The sequence below is a fragment of the Telmatherina bonti genome, assembly GCF_933228915.1.
Source record: "Telmatherina bonti genome assembly, chromosome: 19".
Lineage (NCBI taxonomy): Eukaryota > Metazoa > Chordata > Actinopteri > Atheriniformes > Telmatherinidae > Telmatherina > Telmatherina bonti.
In genome coordinates, this window is record NC_136617.1 from 19,101,568 (window position 1) to 19,117,907 (window position 16,340).

Below are 16,340 nucleotides of genomic sequence, written 5' to 3' on the forward strand. Positions count from 1 at the left end.
TTTCATTTGAAGCCGCAAAGGTTTGTGGGACATGTAGTTACATTCGTAATTTCTTTGTCATTTCGTCGTTCGAAATTAAAATGACAAATTTACAAAAGTTTCATAAAACAGTTTCTCACAGTAACTAACTAACTAACTAACTAACTAACTAAATGAAAAATAATTAAGAAAATAAATAAATGAATGAATAAATAAATAAATAAATAAATAAATAAATAAATAAATAAGGGAAGTGCTTCATAAAAGTTGGTGAAGAACTAAAGTGAGCTGAAGTTGCTCGGTATGTCATGTCAGTTACTGTCACAACACACATGTGCACACATAAGAATATTTAAAGGTTTGGTAACCATTTGTTGACCTATCAATATAAATACTAATAGCAAATTGGACTGCAAGCTAAGAAACACCAATCACTGACTTGTTTTTAGGTCCTAACTTAATGTCGTAAATATGGAAATTATTAAATTTTAGGTTCCTGTAAACCCGTATTTCCATCATTACGTGGTCAAAAAAATTTCCAACATAAGGGATGTGGAAAAATTCTTAAACCAATTACAAATGACCAATGATTAAATGGGTTTAATACGACATTTTAATGCCGTCTTGATTAATATTGTGAATAAGATAATAGGTTACACGTTCTGAACTCTCTTCTTATATCCATAATTTATCCTTTCCCGGAAATTTTGGTTGCTTAGGATGAATCAGTTTTGTATTTGATACCTACATCATTGTTTTCCCTACCAGTTCCACAAGCTTTTTGTAGTTTAACAAGTAAAACAGGTAGAGACTTGTATAGGGGTGAAACAGTGAAGCCAAGCCTCGGGGTCATTAGCTGGGCACCCTCTTTTTTTAATATCAATATTAAAGACATGGTTTTGTGCGGGGAAATAAAGAAGGTGGGAGGCACTGAATATTTCTGATGTCAATAAAAAAAAATTGTTGAAAATTGTTACATAATCAGCCTTACCAAAGGGTGTGCCATTTTTTTCATTGTGTCTGTGGGATTTTGCAACAAGATGCATTCTGAAAAGACTTACAACAGTTGCATGTTTTGTGCCAAAGCAGAAGCAATAATAACATAGGAGCAATGCTACCACGGTGTCATGAAACTTTGGGATCCAGAAACTTAAGTGGCGGTCTTCAAAAGATAGATTCCAATACACATTTGTCACAGTCTGCTCTGGATTAGTTTTGCACATTTGCACACAAGGCCTAAACCACTGTTTGAATGTCACTTTACCACCACCACAGTGAGAGCTCTCACTGAGATTTGGGCCTTAAAAATAGGTGATCTATAACTGGGGAGAATGCTTTCACCTAATTAAGACAAGTAATTTCATTATATGCAAGTGCTCTTTTTTTCCCCCTGTTGGTCCAGTGGTTTATTTTATAGAGGCCAAAAGATTAACAGGTTTTTCTGTATGTATGAATGAACATGTGTGATGTTTGTCTCATGCACAGGTTTACAGATGGGAAGGAAGATGTGGATTATGAGTAAGAAGAAAGGGGAACAATGTGTGCTATGACTCACTAAGGCGAGTCATTCAAACCCTTAAAGCAACAGGCAGGATAGCACAGACTCTCCTGTGTTTTCTTGAGTAGTCAAAATAAAAGAAACAAAGGCCTTGAAAGATAGTAGTGGGCAGGAAAAAAAAAAAAAAAAACAGCCTTTACAGATTAAATGGTACACTGTTGATGTAAAATGCAATGGTTCTGTGTTGTCTCTGAGGCAAGCATACAAACAGCATGTTCAGTTTAGTTTGTGCTGCTTTACATATCTTTGATGGAGAAAAGGAAATTAATAGTACTGGCTTACTTTTTAGATGATTTTTGTTTAAAAATAATCTGCAGTTTGAACCTTTTTCTGTAGTCAGTTAATGTGAGTAAACACTGATCTAATAATGTGAGTATATCACATATCATAAAATATATCTAATATCATCCATTTTTCAATAGAGCACTGATGAAAATTATTTAAACATTTAGGTTGAGCAAATGTAAAAGCCTTTGTGGGCTACAGGACTGGCAGATTAATGTAAGCAGAGTGCAGTTTAATTTATTCTCTTTAAAATGTCACAATCCATTAACACATCCTGCTGGGATAATGTCAAAGTCAGCTGTCAATAACAGAATCTTAGTGCTTTTGCTTTAGTCATATATTAAAGATTCTGAGTGTCCGAATGTAATACTGTTCTAAAATACCATTTATTTTTGCACATTAAGAAGATTGACAGCTGATAAAGTGATTTACATTGAGTAGGCAGAGCAGCAACTACTTTGTTGCAACTCCCTTTGGATGCAAATACAATATATTTCAATCCGCTAAGCCAGAAAAACAAGACCATATACATACAAAGTATCAGTAAAATTGGAAAATATGTAATACCCCCTCACCAGACAAGGGAGATTAATCCAAACGTTGTCATCATTAAAATGTGTGATTTTTTTATGTTTCATCATTTGTCCTAAAAACATTATAAAAGACAATTTAAAAAGGCAGATATACAACAAAGTAAGATTTAATAAAAAGGTATAATATATCATTGGAGAATACATTTATTTCCCAAGCATACAAATGCTGCTGGTAGGCTACCATGTGACTCTACTAACCAACAATTTGTGCAACAGCTTCAAAATAGCGGGCAAAGTTTCACATCTTTATGTCCTTACATCAAAATTACATTAGCTAGATGCAAAGACTGCAGTATAACAGGGCAGGTAGAGCTATGGAGGAATTACAGTGTGTACAACTGGAAAAAGATGTCACAGCCTCCTTTTGATTTATTACTCACAGCACTATTAAAACAAATGAGGTCACCTTTCTCACTGCCATGAGTGAAGTAAAGTCAGAATTGTTCCACACAATCCAAACCCATACTCTTCAAGGATATCGTGTTCTTACCTCATGTGGCATATTGTCTATAAAGGTTACTCCACCAAAACTTTAGTTAGTACAGCAGCGAGCAGCAAGAAATATTTTCATATGCTTATCCAAGAAGTGAGTCCGTGTTCATTGATCGTACAGGTCTACAGTAGCCCTAAAGTCACAACTGCATTTGGATCAATCTCTGCATGTCTTCAAACACAAGGACAAACATGTCAGATTGGGAGGAAGCATTGCATCAAAGGCAACCAGGCATGTTAAAAGACAGACAACTGGTTCATGTTGGTTATATTAAATCATCCTGTGCTGTCAAGTGTAGAGTTGATTCAGGGCCTTTAGGAGTTCGGTATCCATGGTGGCCATTTATGCCTCCACTCCTTCTAACTCAGGAGGCAGCGGGGATTTCGGGTGCTTGCTCTCAAAGTGCTGCTTAAATGTTTTTGGATCAGGCATCTGGGACTAGAGGGAAGACATCAACATAGTTACATACAAATACAAAACCTGCATCAACCAGGTTGAAACCTATGGGTTGCCAAACCTACTTTGCAGACAGAGCAGGTGAATACTAGTGCCGCTTTGGCTGCCGTCTTTTGATCATGACCCTTGGCCTTCTTCATTTCTGCCTGCTTCTTGGCATTTTTCTGTTGTGACTGAATCTTCTGATGACCACGTGCCATGCTGGGGAAAAAAACAAGAGAATTCAAAGATGAGGGACTCATGGGAAACACAAAATCAATTTAAAATGAGTATTTTCTGAAGTGTAGACAATGCCATTGTTGTATGCAGGAACAGGTTTAAGTACAAAACAAGAGGGGGGGGGGGGGGGGGGGGGGGACCAAGTTCTCCCAATTGGCTAAGCAAGATGAAAATCAGATATGTACAGAAACAAAGGTGCTCCTTGTTAAACACAAGCAGCAGGTCTTTGCTTAACCATAGTTTAAAAGGCAAGTAAAGGTTTCAACATCACCAAGGTGTCTATATGCTCATAAGTTAAATACAAGTGTTATGGCAGCATGTTTACACTAACTTAAAAGCCACAAAGTAAATTAAAGCCGCAAGCGGCATCCATCGGGTCCTCGCCTCATGCCGAACCCCCCACCTAAACTTGTTACAAAGCTTCCGGGTGGATGTGAAGTCAATGGTACGAATCCCACACTAATTAGTTTAAAAACAGTGCACATACAGCGCTGAATGAGCGTAAATGCCAAGATGGCGGACACCCCGTTGCCATGGTAACAGGTGGTCAATGCACTTTTTTACTCGCCTTGGGTTGTTACACATGTGTGGCGAATTTTGTAGCCCTAGGTGAAAGTAGACAATCGGGCCCCTAGGGGGCCCCCCCAAAACGTGCCTCCCCCAAAATACATATTAAAATATGTTAAAGACCTACCAAATATGAATGCTTTCCATTTTGGTGCAGATCGGATGCATTTCTGCACAGATATTTGTAAACCGTGTTTCATGGCGAGATGGAATTTTTCAAAGATGGCGGACACCCTGTTGCCATGGTAACGGCTGCACAATGAAGTTTTTTGCTTGTCTTGGGTTGATACACATGTGTGCCGAATTTCGTAGCCTTAGCTCAAAGTAGACGATCGGGCCCCTAAGGGCCCCCCAAAAATGTGCCACCCCCACAATACATATTAAAATATGTTGAGGACCTATCAAATATGAATGCTGACCCTTTTGGTGCAGATCGGATGTATTTCTGCAAAGATATAAGTGAACCGTCTTTCATGGCGAGGAGGATTTTTTTCAAGATGGCGGACACCCCGTTGCCATGGTAACAGGTGCTTAATTGAGTTTTATGCTTGTCTAGCGTTAATACACATGTGTGCCGCATTTCGTAGCCCTAGGTCAAAGTAGACGATCGGGCCCCTAGGGGCCCCCCCAAAATATACCCCCCCCCCCCCCCACAATACATATCACAAGGCGTTAAGGACCTACACAATATGAATTGTTGGAATTTTGGTTACAATCGGATGTATTTCTGCGAAGATATGAGTGAACCGTGTTTCATGGCGAGGAGGATTTTTTCAAGATGGCGGACACCCCGTTGCCATGGTAACAGGTGCTTAATTGAGTTTTATGCTTGTCTAGCGTTAATACACATGTGTGCCGCATTTCGCAGCCCTAGGTCAAAGTAGACGATCGGGCCCCTAGGGGCCCCCCCAAAATATACCCCCCCCAATACATATCACAAGGCGTTAAGGACCTACAAAATATGAATTGTTGGAATTTTGGTTACAATCGGATGTATTTCTGCGAAGATATGAGTGAACCGTGTTTCATGGCGAGAACGCTTTTTTCCATGGGTTGCCACGGTAAATGCCACATTCAAATACGATGCGCTTAAAGTGATTAAAAGGGCATAAACGCCAAGATGGCGGACACACCGTTGCCATGGTAACAGGTGCTTAATTGAGTTTTATGCTTGCCTAGGGTTAATACACATGTGTGCCGAATTTCGTAGCCCTAGCTCAAAGTAGACGATCGGGCCCCTAGGGGCCCCCCCAAAATATAACCCCCCCCCCCACAATACATATCACAATGCGTTAAGGACCTACAAAATATGAATTATTTTAATTTTGGTTCCGATTGGATGTATTTCTGCGAAGATATGAGTGAACCGTGTTTCATGGCGAGAACGCTTTTTTCCATGGGTTGCCACGGTAACACGCTTTCTCCTATCAGAAAGATTTGAATAACTTTTGGTCCCCATCTTGTCACGAAGCTCCATGGCGAATGTGGAACCAATAGCATTAATCCCCTAAGACTAGTTCGTTCAAATGCGACGCGCCCAAATTGACAAAAACGGGCAAAAATATGGTCGTAAACGCCAAGATGGCGGACAGCCCGTTGCCATGACAACAGGCGTTTCATTGACTTTTCTACATGTCTTGATGTGCTAGACATGTGTACCGAATTTCGTCGTCCTACGTCAAACTAAGATTTTTTTCCCCATTCTAGAGACCATTTTTGGCGTTTCTAGGGGGCGCTGTCGAGGCATTTTTTCATTGGCGTGCATACAAACGCCAGATTATCGAAATTTTCACCGGACGTGAGGTGTGTACCAAGTTTCGCAACTTTTCACGGGGTCTAAGGGGGTCCAAATTGAGCGAGTTGTGCTTAGAACGAGAAGAACGAGAAGGAGAATAATAAACATTTGGAAAACAATAGGGCCTTGCCATACTTCGTATGGGTTCGGACCCTAATAATCAGTTGCAGACAATAATAGGAAAAACACATGTATGCAACACATCTTTGTACAATACTGGAGTACAATTTAATTACTTGTTCATTTTTACTTAAAAGTACTATTTCATTCTTCTTTGTCACATTTCAGAAACAAATTACCCTTTTTTTTATTTTTTATCAGGTATAACTTGCTTACTCTCCTGACAATTCATTTGACATCACAATATTAATGTGGTGCTGCTGTAATATTGTAAACAACTGCACCTCCAGCAAATGGTATCAATGCAAACGTAGCATCCTGCCCACACACTGATGTAATAATGATCCATGTAATCTAATAACAAATCCGTAAAAGGAACTAAGCTACTAACTCTTGTTTAATACTCCAATCACATTTCAATGCAAACATCTATTTCTACTCATATATGGGTGTGGCTTTACATTTGACATGTTAACGTTAAATACTTAAGTAACCTGTAATCATGCAGCACAAGGAATTTGAACCCACGCTTTAGCCCACTAAAATGAAGCTAACAGACTAAAAATGAAGAAATCTTGCTCTGCTGAGTATAGTTGGCAACATTTCCTTGAGGTAAACAAGACTAACATGCCGGAATTAAATGTACATATTAGGTACTACAGCGGGGATCCTATTTAAAAAGTATTTTATTTTATTTTCGGATGTCTGTATACATATTAAAGTTGCGTTGTGGAGTGATTTTATCAGTATCTTACTGCAGGTGAGGGGTCAAGACTAAGTAAACTAAAAGTGAGCTAACATTAGCTGGCAGCTGCACTTATGTTAGGTTTCATAATTAACTGCAGTCATGCAGTATGTAGTTCAACCAACATATCCACGTGTTACTTTTAATAACAATAAAGACTTGCCCTACTGAAAATAAATGCAGGTAGGTAAGTCAACGTAGTTGTGCAAGTTTGTTTTCGCTAATCTGTTAGCAGTGAAGTGACAGCTGGTGAATGTTAGCCTCAGCTCTTGTTAGCTAGCCGGCTGACCACATGGAGGTTTGATTTGGCTAAACCCGAGGCTTAGGTTACTGTTAGTATAACCCGCGTTTTATTGCAGTCCATTTATGTTTGTAAAGCAGTCCTTACCTCGCCAAAACAGCGTTACGTGTCGTTTTTAAGATGCCCTGACACTCCCACCTACACACAGTCACAAATGTGACAGCTGCTGGTTTCTCACTGACAAGTCAACGTCAGTGCTGCATTCAGGTATCCCAACTAGATTCAGTAATTTTGGCAATCACATGATGTCGAGAAATAACAAAACTGTGAAATGGGCTTTTGTGTGGATTATTTGTTACGGCAAATTATCCTGGCTAAAAGTTACATATTAGAGGCAGCATACCGAATTTTATTCAGTCTATAACATTATCATATATCGAGATTTTGTTAAATCTACAAATGGCAAGGCCGTGATCACACGAAAAAGATCCAACAGGACTGTTTAAAGTTTTCTTTGTCAAAGCCATCCTCTTTTGTCAACTCTGGGGAAGGTGAAAACAGTTCTAATGCAATAATAATCCAGTTAAACTGATTATTAATAAACAATATGATAAATGAATTCAATTTGTCCGATCATATGTGGAATATGGAATGCAGCGGGAGCAATGTCCGTTTGGTATCCTTGGTATCGCCATTCACGGGAGACTTCATGTAATGGGCAACATTGCCCCCTAGTGGCAGACATAAATTTGTGCATGTCTTGCTCTGCGTGTCTGTACACATAGGAAAACACACACACACACACACACACACACACACACACACACACACACACACACACACACACACACACACACAAAAACAATCAAAGCCATAAAGTTTTCTTGAAATTGGTTATTTTCTTGACAATTTTCTTATGATTAACTCAGGCACCCAGCATTTATTAATGTAGACTTTTAATTCAGTATGCTGTAACCTAGTATGTTTTGACAGGCTATATTACAAAAATGTCTTAGCTTCCAAATCCATTTTCTACCTGCATTTTACTATTTTTATTTGACAGTTGAAAGACATAAAAATTTACTGTAAACGTTTATTTCCAAAACATTTTTAGCCAAAAACTTGACATATCTCAGATGGTTAACTGCAGGTCCTGACCATGTTCTGAGGAAACTTCTATATGTATATATATATATATATATATATATATATATATATATATATATATATAAACCTGATAGATAGATAGATAGATAGATAGATAGATAGATAGATAGATAGATAGATAGATAGATAGATAGATAGATAGATAGATATTGTTATGCTTTATATTTTCTGTTTTCAAGTCATGTGCCATGTGAAAGCACTAGCCAAAACTGGCTAGTGCTTGATCAGAAAAGTATACAAACACTTGAATTAGTGTGTTTTAATAATAATTTTCTACATGTATAAGCATATGCACTTAATTCTTTACTTTTCTACTATTAAATCCTTCTAATCTGTTTTTACTATATATGATTAGAGGATCTACATCAGCTTGGTGAAATGGATGATAAAACTGAAGATAATTCTTTAGAGTAACACTAGAGGGCAGATAAGAAGGTTAACTACTTGATGGGAAATGGTGGTGTTAGAGAAAACTGCACCACCATCAACCAAAACATGCATGTTGGGTTGATGCTTATACTGTTATAAAGCTAAAGAACAATTTTTACATACCCTGATTTATCCTGCACTAAGCGTTTCAGGACTGGAGATACTTCTGTTTTTTTTAAAAAATTGCACTGCAGTGTGACCTGACAGCACATAATGTGGTTCACACGATTACATTTGATATTTATCGCTAATATCAATGTGACTGGGGTTTTACCGGCTGGTGGAAACAGCGACGCTGTTCACTACCTCTTATTATTTGACTAAATTCAGCTAATATGTAAATAAACTGCAGCTCCAGTTATCATACAGACAGAGATATGCCGACTCAACAAGCAGCAAACTGTCTATGAGAAAAATGGGAAAATATCGGTTTTATTCATCTACATATGAGCAAATGACCTTTTTTATCCTGAGAAATAGTCAGTTCGAGCAAACCTAAGTATTTTTTTGTGATTATTTTTATTTAGTTTTTATTTCTATTCACTAACAGTCACCACAGGGATTATTCCTGCTTTAAGTCTTGCTAACAGTTTGATATCATGACTTCCTTCAGAGAAATCTTATCATTGTGAGAAAAGTCTCCAGCCAGCTGTTATTTACCCCCATCTCCTCCACCTTCCTGCATTTTTATCCCAAGAAAAGGGAGCCAGTCTTTTGTGAAAGAGGGAAATATCTCTCAGGAGAGAAGGATGTGATTATGCTTTCAGAAGGGGGCCACAAGTAAAAGAAAGAAGGGGTGGAAAAATGACAAAAGCCACACATTGCTCAAGTTCCCCACCCTGGAGGATGTTGTGCAGGGACTTGCTCGCTTGTAGGTTTGGGGTGGGGTTGTCCTGCCGTAGGGCTTGTGTGAAAACAAATCTTCCAGGTGTCAGCTATTCAATAGTAAAGGAGAATATTATCTTGCTGTCCATTGTGGGAATGAATGAGAAGGGGTTTGCCGCAGACAGCCTGAGATTTTCTTTTTTTCTCAACAGTTTGGTTCCTGTGCTCCCAATACAAGGAGTTTGAGGTCCATTCGTGTCTAATAAAGATCCATCTATAATAAATTATCTTTCAGTCAAAGCACAGTCTGCTTTCTATGTCTTGCAGCATCACTGTATATTCAATCCCAAATTGAGAACTTATGCCCTTTAATCACCATAAACTTATCATACTGCAAAAGGTCACGCAACCTGGGTGAAACAGTGACTGTAAAGGAGTGAGTCTATGAACGGCATGTTTTTCTGGAGACTGTTGAGGGAAGAGGAAGTTAAATTTCATCTTCCTCATTAGCCACTTCCTCTCCCTGCTCCCCCTTTGAGCTTTCCCTTTTTTTTCCTCCCAACCAACAGGTTTTACTACAGCCTCCTGCTGCTGCTGAACTACCATGAAATGCCACTATGTTGCCAGACCAGTTCGGCTGTACACAAGCCATGACAGAGTCACAACACATCCACATGCTTCTAACTCTCACTGCCGCCTACAGAGGCTGTGCGTCACATGATTTGATTGGGAAGAATAGTGCGTACACTGTAAGCTGGGTTTGTTACAGCATGTAGCTGGATGTTCTCTTAGCAACTAGTAAAAGACAAAAACTAAATCAAATTAACGATTAAACTTAACCAGCTTGCCTTTAAGTGTTTTTTTTTTTTTTTTTGTCTTAATGGAAATCCACTGTTTCTGGCTGTTTGTTTCATTAAAACTGACCCTGAAATGCTCATAGAAAATCACATCAGGAAGGCAAATTATGCCTTCAAGGGAAGGTAATAAGTTAATTTCTTACTTTGACTCAGACATACTCACACACATTGAGTGGCACTGAAGGAGAGGTGAGGTCTTGGGTCAGGCGGACATAAGCTGGTTGGACAGAGGCTGATTGTGAAGGTGGTGACAGCTCACCAACAACAGCAGCTCTCTGATATTTGTGCCAACTGTGACTGTTAGTGAACAACGTTAGCAGACATTGGATCAAATGACATTTTCACCACAAATATAAAGAAGTTGCCTGGTTTGTAACAGTGAATATAATATGTGAATATATTTTATTTACTCACTCTGTTAAAATTGCAAATCAGACTTTAAAGCTGCTCACCAAAATCTGTATTTAAAATAAGTAAAGAGATATTTCAGTATTTACTATTCATTTTTCATGGCTAAAGTACTTAACATGTGACTGACAGGCTAACAAACAGTTAAAGACAAGGAGTAAAACAGGAAGAATGTAGATTCACATGGACAAAAAAGCACAATCTCCATCATTTGCAGTGACCTACAAATCAGGACACACACAAAGGATATTTTGGTAAATACTAAATCTTTAAAAAAAAAAAAAAACTAATTTAAAGCTCAGGTGAACAAACTAAATTAATTACATGCTACGTGGTCATCATTTTACAAAACCTGTGCTGAAAAGCAGAAAGGGTGTGTAAAAACTCGATTCACCATCACTGCTTGCAAAGGAATTAAGAGGACTAATGAAACACCCTAGAATTAGACTGAATGATTATAGATTGTGTGGACGTGTGACTTAGCAAAAGTTTCTTCTGCCCAAAGAAAACATGACCGCAGAGCTGAGAGTGCATCTCAAACTACAAGACTTCTGGAAAAAAGTCGTTTGGATAAACAAGATTCAAGTTTTCACGAAGTTTTGTGGAAGCCAAACATGGCAAAACAAACAACTTGCGCCCAATTTTAGGCACTTTGGTGGTGTGTATTGATTTTTTCTTGCCAAGACCAGGATGAACCAAAATTCACCCACAACAGTCAGAATCTTATGCAGCAATCAATCAGTCTAAACAAGTAATCCAAGTTATTGATGCTAAATGTTGGTTTTACAAACATTTGAAACATGAAATGTACTTTTTGCAGTTTCTTGTAACACTAACCATATATTTTGGCTTCATTTTTTGGTCAAATTAATAACAAGACAGTGTTATAAATTGCGTATTGTTGTTCCTCTCAGGATTTATTTTCCGTTTTTTCAGACCAGATGAAATTTTATTCCAACCGGATGTGTGAAACTTTACGTCTCCAATTAAAACAGAACAAAACATCTTAAACAAAATTATGAAGCATATAAGGTTTTGGCTATTAAATAAAAACAGTCTGGCAAAAGACTAGATTAGATTAATGTTCTTAAAAATATGATACAGTTTTTAAACTGTATCATGTAATTGGAAATGATCATGTACTAATTAAACACTATGTCGACTAAACTGACTGAATACTATTGCCATTAGTAGTTTATTTATTTACTTAAAAACATCATCTTGCAATTTTTGCTTATGCTAATCAGAATTACATGCTATTTGTTTTCATCTTCATCAATCGCATCATCCCATTTACCTGCCCACTATCCATGACTAGCCCTGACACACACTCACTCACACACCTTTCTGTTTTCTTCTCAGCTGTGAGTTTCTGCAATCACACGGGTAAAGTCAGACACCTAATCCTGGCCAAGTCCAGACAAGCTGCTCCTCTTAAAAAACTTCCTGGTATGTAGAATACACCTTTCACCTCTCTCTCAGAGTGGGATTCACACACACACACACACACACAGTCACAGAAAGGCATTCAGTGGCTCGTGGTCCCTGACTCTCCAGTCTTGCCCATGCCTGCCTGTGGCAGCTTGTACGGTAGCATTCTCACTCTTTCAGCTGTCCTATCGTAACATGTCAGACATTCCAGCAGGCAGAGGGGATCTAGGGAAAAGTAGCAGATACGAAAAAAAGCTTCACTGTTGTTTTGCTTTTTGGCAAGCATCTCCTCTCACTTTCCTTTTGGGTACATGTTAATGGTTCATGGATGGATTGTGAGAAAGGAGGGTTCTATGTTATCATGTACAGAAAAAGCTTGTCCAGGAATCTGCTTCATTTTCTCACTCAAGTTCATTAAAGATGGATTGAGATTATGTAAAACGAATAAATACAAAAAAAAAAAAAAAAACAACAAAAAAACAGAAACTGTGCTGTGGTCAGAGTAACATTTTCTTTCCTTGGAAACTGACACACTGAATCTTAAAGGCTGAAGAGAAGAAGGATCATCTGATTTATAGCACTCAGCTCAAAAGTCAGCATCCATTATGGATAAAGGTGTGCATAGTGCAAATAGCACGAGCAACTTTGGTCGCCTCTGATCTGGTTGCTATAAACAGGTTGTGAAACACCACAGTGTTCAGAGAAAGCCATGCTTGTATCAGCGAGAATCAGTTCTGCACACATTATGCAGCATTGCTCTGAAGTAAAAAAAAATGGGTGCTATACTGGCCTGCCTGCAGTCCCATCTGTCACCTACTAAACAAGTTCATTCATTAACCTAACCGCTTAATCCAATTCAGGGTTGCTGGGAAGCTGGAGCCTATGGTAAATGGTAAATGGACTTGTACTTATATAGCACTTTTCTAGTCATGCAGATCACTCAAAGCGCTTTACACTACTTGTCACATTCACCCATTCACACACACACTCAAACAACACACTCATACCCTGATAGGCACATCTGGGAGCAGCTTGGGGTTCAGTGTCTTGCCTCAGGACACTTTGGCATTTTAGTCAGGGGAAGCCTGGAATCAACCTCCCAACTTTCCAGTTGAAGGACAACTGCTCTTCCTCCTGAGCTACAGCCACCCTATCCCAGCAGTCTTTGGGCGAAAGGCAGGGTACACAATGGACAGCTTGCCAGTCCATCACAGGGCCCATGGAACAAGTTGAGAAATAAACCTGAAAATTCATAAAAGCAGGTCTTGAACTTAACTTTTTTAAATCATAAACACAAGGTACAGGATCAGGTGATCTGTGTGTTTTGTTGCTCCAGCCAGGTCCAAGAAGGGAACAAAGGCTGTCTCTTAAAAATCTGAACATCATTGTGACTTGTTGTCTGTGCTTTTAAAAAAGCCATTTATTCAATACCTTAATGCAAAAAACAACAACAAAAACAAAACAAATAAACAACAACAACAAAACGACAACCAAATAAGAAAATGGAAATTCCACACACAATCTTTATGTTGTGAGGAGGACATGCTTACACACAATTGTGCCACCTGTTCCAATGTAAATAGTAGTAATAATAATAATAATAATAATAATAATAATAATAATAATCATCATTGTCATCATTCATTCATTCATTCATTCAATTCATTCATTCATTCATTCACTCATTCATTCATTCATTTATTATCTAAACCGCTTAGTCCTATTAAGGGTCGCGGGGAAGCTGGAGCCTATCCCAGCAGTCTTTGGGCCATAATCATAATAATAATAATAATAATAATAATAATAATAATAATAATAATAATAATTTTAAAAAGGAAAAAGAGATCAACTATAAGCTGTCAAACAAACAGAATTAATCATTAACATTATGAGTAACTATGATGAGAAATGGGAATATTTAGCTCTGTTACATGTTTAAATGGATAAACTCAACAACAAAATACATCTTAAGTTTGATGGACTGAAAAACTTAAAAATGAATTACTAATCGTTTAACCTGTCTATATTTCTCTATGCATTTGAGTTATTAAAGGTGCAATCATGTACCACAAATTGTTTGTGATTATTATGTACATCTAAGATTAAACAAAAACCCCAATAATTACCCGAAGGACAATTTTCATATCTCACATGGGACGTTTCTGCTGTCACTGAAATTAGATCCATATTTTTCTGTCGGATTTCAGTAAAAACTTTGCAACCATTTTATGAGAATTATGCAGTAGTTTAAATCTCTATGTAGTTCTGAATCTCTGTTATCGTTGAATGCTGTTTTTACATGTGTTTTGTGTCTTTTTATGGCAATTGCATGCCTTTGTGGAAGTTGTTATTGTCCATCTTATATTCATACTTTCTGCTATATTTCAGCTTCTCTGTGTAGGAGGTTGTTTTCTACAAGATATTCCAAACAAAACTCTGGTAGGCTTTTCTGTAATCACTAAAAACACATTTTAAAAGCTTGGGGAAATAAAGTTATGGAATTGAATGAATAGGACATTTTTATTTCCTTCTCTTTTGTCTCTTCGCTTTGTTGAACCACCACTTGCTCTCTGTGTTGTTAAAAGAAATGAACCCCACCTGTATTTATCCAACAATCCCATTCAAACATACGCAGAAAGAGCCCAGCCAAGGCCCAGGTGCTCTGTAAAACAAATTGGACAAGGGAGGATAGGAGTACAAATCTGCATGAAGACACACACTTGTTCCTCAAGCACAAACAAAACACACACACACACCCAATTACACACACACAAACACACACTGCTGACGGTTAAACTAAATGTGAATCAAAATTTTATATATTTCCATACAAGAGTGCCTGAAGGCATACATAAACAAAGGGCTGTCTTTTTTCATGCAAATATTTTCATGGGAACAGCTTGGAGATTGCATCACAACAGTTTCACAAACTTCATATGAAATTAAACTGAGGAAGACTTCTTTATTTTGACATTTTTTTTGTGGTGTTGTTTGTTTTTACTGTAAATATTGTCTTTACTTGCAGTGTTTGCATTTATTCTGTGTGTATTGAAATAGGACTTCACTTCTCTCAGACTTCAATTTCCCATTTTAAGGATTAAAACCCTGCTTGCTTCCTTCATCTAGCCACAAACCGTGCTAAATGTGTGTATTGACTATGGTCGAAATACTCTGTTGAGCTTCAGTAATCACAAATCATTGAGTCTCACCAAAGTGGTCACTACATAATACACTTACACACACTCACAAACTTACACACACACTCTCAGTGTTTGCCCAGTCAGGGTAATCCCAAACACTGGGATCTCTTCATACAATAGCTTCATTAATGGGACAATGGCATTGTGTCAGATAATGACAGGGCTCCTCCCTGCCTTGGGTCTGGACTGAAATTACCTGAAATACACGCACACGCAACACCCCCCCCCCCCCCCCCCCGCCTCACCCCCCGCACACACACATATGGAAGTAAGTCATAATGATTAAAATCCGAAGTTGAGAAGTTAAAATAGTGAATGTGAACAAAAAAAAGAACCCTTATTAAGACTATCTGTTGATTACATTTTAGATTAACTTAATTCTAGTGTGTGAAAACATTCTTGGAAGTGAAGAAGATTTAAGCTGACAAGAGTTCATTTCTCTGGGACAAGTCGTAATAGTAGACCGAGTTTTCCTGTTTTTCTGTCCCACAGTGTCCTCAGTAGTCTTTGGCTTTGCTTGCAGGTGAGGTGGGCCTCTACCTGTTCTCACAGCCAATCAGAGCCGCGCTCCACCCGCCAGCTACCAATCAGCGGCAGACTCGCCCTCACCCTCAATTCTTTTTACAGTGAAAGAATTTCAGCCAAGGTTGACCTGCTGCCATTAAAGCAAGCTAAAAGTAAATATTACAACGCATGGCAGCAGGACATTTGTTGATATTTTACATAATCTGCATGCAAACTGAAGACGGGACAAGCAGAGTGATTGGCTGCAGGGGACAAAAGCGGCTTTACCTGCCAGGTGGAGGAGCGGAGGGGAGGCCGTCACAGAGAGGGGCAGGGAGAAAAGACGCGGGGCGAGAAAAGTCGATTTACTTGTAACCCAACTTCTGGCAACACGCTCACTCCACTACCTGCTCCGACTTGAAAGTCCAGTTTCACAAGGAAGAATCGTAGAGGGAGCAAAAAAAAAAA

The 16,340-nt window shown here is 38.4% G+C and overlaps 1 protein-coding gene across 1 annotated transcript; it reads right to left on the minus strand.

The window, feature by feature from the left end:
• Positions 1–2,056: 2,056 nt before the first annotated feature.
• znf706 (zinc finger protein 706) lies at positions 2,057–7,275 on the minus strand. Its single transcript, XM_079258824.1, has 3 exons — positions 7,199–7,275; positions 3,430–3,565; positions 2,057–3,346 (listed from the first exon to the last, which is right to left on the minus strand). The coding sequence occupies exons 2-3, from the start codon at positions 3,562–3,564 to the stop codon at positions 3,251–3,253; spliced, it is 231 nt and encodes a 76-aa protein (XP_079114950.1). The 5' UTR covers position 3,565; positions 7,199–7,275; the 3' UTR covers positions 2,057–3,250.
• Between the last annotated feature and the right edge of the window lie 9,065 nt (positions 7,276–16,340).